Genomic DNA, 6,000 nt, shown 5'->3' on the forward strand with positions numbered 1-6,000 from the left:
GCCGGATTTCAGTAAGGGAGAGAGAGATATGGGGCCCATCTTAATTAAAAAAATTTTAAAAAATTCTAACTGTGTTTTAAGCATTTTAACGGTGTTAAAACACGGGGAGGGGGGATTTGGTTCGATATTGCCATGTTGAGGTAGTAAACAGCGCTTACCCCAACTATAAGGTCCTGTATGCGATAGGGACACCATCGATAGGGGGAATTTGATACTTAACTCTTTCTTTTATATTAACGAGACAACAATAATATATTAATATAAACTTTTTCAGCCAATTATTCAAAAGAGTTTTCAATCAAAAGAGAAGAAAAGATAAGTTACTAAGAATTCAACACTAATGGTGTGATCTAAATGAAGAAAAGAACTTTTCATTCACTGTTTTTTAGAAGGCCTTTTCGTTCACTGCATATGTTTTTAGAATTCTATTTTGTTGTTAAGCAAAAATAAATTATATATATATATATATATATATATATATATTTTTAGCCTATATATAGGGTTAGGTTCAATGAAAAAGGCCTGAATGTAAGAAAGAAGAGAGAATTAATCTCATCCGTTGATCTTATCTAATCTAACGGACATGATTTATTCACGCCATGTTCAACGGATTTTTTCGTTGAACATTCGTGAACATATACAATATTTTTGGGGGTTCTGGGTTTCGACCCCCCATATGTTCAACGAAAAAATTCGTTGAACATAGCGTGAATAAATCATGTCCGTTAGATTAGATAAGATCAACGGATTAGATTACTTCTCTCTTCTTTCTTACATTTAGGCCTTCTTCATTGAACTTTAGCCTATATATATATATATATATATATATATATATATATATATATATATAAATGGCCCCCAAAAATTTGGGGCCTTAGCTTATGCGACAGCATGTTGATCATGTGTTCAAGTACGGGCTTGCCACTGAAGATCAAGCTATGGGCACGTGCACCTATTATGGGTGGTGTTAATGGCCACATTGGTCAATTAATATGATAGATATGGGTACGAATTTGTTCAATTCATTCCAAATCTTCTTAGACCTGCATTTGCATCTTATAAATTTCGTAGATCTCGAACAGAAGTATATTTGAAGAAAATGATGATGATGGCGACATACTATGATATTGTAAATGGAGAGAGAAAGATAACTGCTCGGCGGCGCGACAAAGGAAGTAGGTTTTCAGAGAGAGAGGGAGGGATAGAGAAACTGAAAATAATAGGGAGATTGTGTTTTTTGTAAAATAAATGTATTAAAAGCCGAGGGTAATTCTATTTGAAATAATTAAAATTAATTACAATATACTCCCTCCGTCCCTGAAATCACTTCCTCTTTTTCCATTTTGGGACGTCCCTCAAATAACTTCCTCTTTCTTTCTTTCCATTTTAGACTACATTAATTACCCTTTTACCCTTATTTTTAAAACATATCTATAATAAAACCAACTATGTGTAGGAATATTAAACTTAATTAATACTCGATTTGCCCGAGGATCGTCTCTTGGATTATCTTAATTCATCATACATCGATTAAACCTAGCATGCTCCTATTAATACTGCACCGAGGAGTTCAGAAATACCTGAAGAATTCCTAAGAATTCATCAATTTGTCGCTGAACAGGTCAGCCAACTTCAATCCTTCGTTTGAAGCCTCAAATGTTCTCCAATCGTATTTTTCCCAGAAATACGACTTCTTCGTTTTCGAGAGAGCTTTCCGTGGCCATCTGTTTGATCTTAATCGGTGTTCTGTAGAGCAAGTTATGGCCGTTCTTCGGAGACTGCCAGAACTTAATTTCCTGCGAAAATCTGACTCCAGCTCTAATCTTTTGGACTGTATCCCGCTCAATCCCCGACGTCGGATAGACGACGATCTTCAAGAATTCCCCGGAGAAAACACCCACTCAATAGGCGCCGCTCAGCTCTCACAGAAAACTTAATTTTGTAATCTGAAATTACGTATTACGTCTGGTCTATTCTGTTCTGAGAGCTGAATTGTATTTATAAATTATAATTATAAATACAGGATATGGGCCAGACTTATGAGTTAGGTTATTTTTCTCCTACTGGGCTCAGGAGTCTTTGGGTCACCCCAGGGATCAAATACAAGAAATAAAGATGGGCCTCAAATGAATTAATTCTTATGATCAGCCCAGATCATAATTAATTCATAAATATTAATTCATTCCACTAGATAATCAATATTGACTTACACCTTTATTGTCGATGATGAGTCGGGGCTTGTATTTAGACTTATCGAACCCCCGTATTTAAGATATCTAACATCCATTAATTAATTAAAGCTTCTGAGAGCTTATATTAATTAATTTCTTATTAATTATTAAGTAGTACCACTCAACTTTATTATTGCACCTGAACTTAATCAACCTGCAGAGTTTAGTGCAATAAACCTTTTGAGCTCCTTAAGGGGATGTTATCATCCTATACCGAATACGGTGATCTAATACAGATTACCAAATGTCATATATAAGTTGTTATACCCAAGATACATAGTACTCAAGTTAATATGTAACTCTCACCCATAGTAAGTCAAAGTGATACACAAATTTATATATACACCTGAAATCTTATTAGGATTTAGGTCTCATTAAGTCACCGAGATCTTAATTCTTCACTTAGGTCAGACAGAAGAATACATGTCAATGTGATCCTATCAATACGTTTACACGCACCAGTATAGACAAGTAGCCAAGACAAACTATTTCCATCTATACTGCAGCCTAAACCAACAACTCGTCCTAGAGTCATCTCGGTTGTGATCAATTTTATATCTCATAAGGTTATTCCAAATATATGGTGTTCTGTGATCTACAGCATACCATATAATATACTTATATAGAGATAATTGGATATACATATGTAATTATGAACAATTCAGATAGGAGATTAGGTAGTGAACTCAGGAATCATGCATTGTATACAAGCATAAAAGTTCTTGCTTTCAGTATACAAATCCAACACTGTGACCCACCATTTTAAATTCTGAAAACACTAATTACTAACTTAATTAAACTTCTAATTCGATTAACCTAACAACTCTAATTAAAACATTAAATTCATGAATCTGTAAATAGAACAAACCCCTAGTCTCCTACTTCTCAAATGTGCCGTTCATCCCATACCCTACCTCTCTTCTTCTCTCTTCTTCCTCTCTTCATGTTCTCCCCAAATTCGAGATCTATGGATGAATCTCCCATAGGAAGTGAAGAGGAGACTATTATCCCCGAGACACAATTCGATTTGTGCGATGAGGACACTGTCGTTCCCGAGGCACAAAGAGAATTTGGAAGAGGTGGCGCAACCACCGCCGCGGGTTGGGGCTTTCCACCGCCGATTGGTCCATCTCTGCGTTGGGTACAACCTAAGCGGCGACTACGCTCCCAATTTTGCGCGGAGAACACAATAGTCCCCGAGACACAAATCGAATCGGCCGATGAAGCTGCTCGCCCTGTGGCGGCTTTGGAAGCCCCACCACCGGCCGCTCTTATTGTACCGTCGGTTGCTCCTTCTCTGCGTCGATGGGGTGATTTCCAGCCATCTCATTTTATGGTGTTGTCCAACGGTGGAGTGCGCCCACCGTGGCCTTTAGCTTTCGACCATCCTCAATCTGCTTGGGATGATCTAAGAGGGGAAGAAGTGGTGACTTGCGGTCCATGGGCATCTCCTCGTGATATGATAAAATTACTCTTCGATGAGTAAATTGGTGAGATCTGAATGAAGTTACCTTTGATGAGATCTGAGTAAAGTAAAACCTAATTCTTGCATTGTGTGTTGTCTGTGATGATTTACCTTTGCTGTGGTTTATAAGATCCATTGTTTGAGGTCTGTGACCTTTGTGGGCTGTTATTTCTACCTTTGCTGAGGTCTGTGACCTATGATGTGTTGTGTGTGATTAATTCTGAGTCAATGAAACAGATACTACTCTTGTTGGGTTGGATGTTGCGCTATGTGCTATGTGATGAATACATTGAATGTTGTTTGTTATACCTTTGCTGAGGTCTATGACCTATGATGTGTTGTGTGTGATTAATTATGGAGTGTCAATGAAACATATACTACTCTTGTTGGGTTGGATGTTGCGCTATGTGCTATGTGATGAATACATTGAATGTTGTTTCCTATACCTTTGCTGAGGTCCGTGACCTATGATGTGTTGTGTGTGATTAATTATGGAGTGTCAATGAAACAGATACTACTCTTGTTGGGTTGGATGCTGTAATTAAGTTGTGTTGTGGTCTATGATGAAACAGATTCTGAGATTTTAATTGAACACTACATTTATAGCAACCCCTAAATAGAAGTGGTATCTACTAGTTCATGTATAGGTTTAATGACACACCAAAAAGAAATTAAACCTATTTGAACTAGTACTTGAAACAAAAGTGTGGTTTGTGTTGTTTCTAACATTCTTAACATATCAAAATGAACCTTAAGTGGGGTTAGGTCATAGGCTCATAGCATAACCTGCATCATTTTCTGCCATAGTTACATACTCCAAACTGTCTCTCACAAGCTGTGGGTCCACTTCAATGGACTCTGGTAGTTCCCCCATCCTTTGGAGTCTGCCCATGTTCATATGTGGTATCTTGTAGTCATTTCCTCTTTTCACCTTGAGCATTTCTGAGTAACAACCTTGAAAAGTTAAGAACACATTGTTAAGAGTTTGTGGTGTCAGTTCTTCAAATGAGCTCATCTTATTTGCTAGTAGTTCATCCAATGTCTTTGCTGTTTTATCATCTTGTAGGCTATGAATAGCTCTGAAAAAGCCTAAGTCATTCACATTTGTGTCAGGAAAGTTTGGAGGTTGACAAATGAGTGTCATGTTGAACCCATCTGTGTTAGCTGCTGCTGCAAATTCATGGTCATTTTGAAGAATATGTGGTCTAGCATTGTCTTGCTGTATAATAATGTCCTTGGGCTCTGTATTTGACCATTTAGCTTTGATAGATGGGATGACCTGTTAATAGCTAAGTGATGAAACTAATTTCTGATATCATGCATAAAAAAATCTGAGTATAAGTTAGTGCAAACTGAAAACTGAATGTTGTTGGATACCTGTGATATTATGCACTCCTTAATCACCTCTTTAGTGATTGACTGGATGGGTTTTGTTTCCAAAGTCCCCTTGGTTCTGTTTTTTGAGTTTCTTTTGGCTGGTTCCTGTACATTGAAGGGGAAGATTCCATATTTCCTATCAAATAACACTTCCCCTTCACTTGAGAAGTGTGCGTGGTCTTCCAACCACTGACATAAACATAACCTTTGTTATGAACCTCTTGGATTGACATGACCTATGTGGTTCAATCTCATCTGGTAACAAGTAGTATCAGTCGTTGGTCTTGGTCATGAAAAACCATTTCTCATCAATGTGTATAACATTTTTCGTGGGCTGAAATTTAATTGATTCACCTTCAAATGCTAAGTGTCAATGCAAATCTCATCCTGGATAACTTGTTTGCCTCAGAAAGTGATGGTTTGATTGCATTTGTGTGAGGTTTGAGCCATATTTCCTTAATCCATCTGCCAACAATTGATTTACTAACCTGTAATTTCGGTGCCATTTTCCTTATGGTTGATCTTTCAAGCACAGATAAGTTTCTCACCTTCTCTTCATCGATTTTCAGTTTATCTTTGTGTGTGATTCCTTGCCTTTTATTCAAGAAATGGACTGGAATACCCTGCTGTTGTTAAATGCAAATTTCATGTTGGATGCTTCTAATTGTTCTCTTTGATACTCCATAATTCTCTGCAACTTCTATGTGAGCCCCTCGTCTAATCCGTCCATTTGGTTGTTGTTCTTTCATTAACCATTGAGCAAGGGGATTTTTTTGATCCATGGTGAGCTTCATGTGGGCTGCCAACATTTTGAAGACAAGAGATGTTCCTGTTTCATCTAAAATTGAAGACTTTTTTTTTGTATTGAATGCAAACAACTCTTGAGTTGGTAGGAGTTTTTTGAATTGAATGTGTTGTCTGTAAGCG

General features: G+C 37.2%; 1 protein-coding gene across 1 annotated transcript; it reads right to left on the minus strand.

Annotated features, from left to right (window-relative positions):
* Nucleotides 1-4,462: 4,462 nt before the first annotated feature.
* Nucleotides 4,463-5,579, minus strand: LOC131025846 (uncharacterized). The gene is made up of 3 exons (XM_057955631.1): nucleotides 5,562-5,579; nucleotides 5,074-5,178; nucleotides 4,463-4,975 (listed from the first exon to the last, which is right to left on the minus strand). The coding sequence occupies exons 1-3, from the start codon at nucleotides 5,577-5,579 to the stop codon at nucleotides 4,463-4,465; spliced, it is 636 nt and encodes a 211-aa protein (XP_057811614.1).
* Between the last annotated feature and the right edge of the window lie 421 nt (nucleotides 5,580-6,000).

This window comes from Salvia miltiorrhiza, chromosome 5 (genome assembly GCF_028751815.1).
Source record: "Salvia miltiorrhiza cultivar Shanhuang (shh) chromosome 5, IMPLAD_Smil_shh, whole genome shotgun sequence".
Taxonomy (NCBI): domain Eukaryota; kingdom Viridiplantae; phylum Streptophyta; class Magnoliopsida; order Lamiales; family Lamiaceae; genus Salvia; species Salvia miltiorrhiza.

What these genes read in the sequence shown, in the direction of transcription:
- LOC131025846 (XM_057955631.1), bottom strand. An exon ending in AGGAGTGCATAATATCACAG is followed by an intron (nt 4,976 to 5,073) that starts GTATCCAACAAC and finishes AGCTATTAACAG; the next exon opens with GTCATCCCATCTATCAAAGC.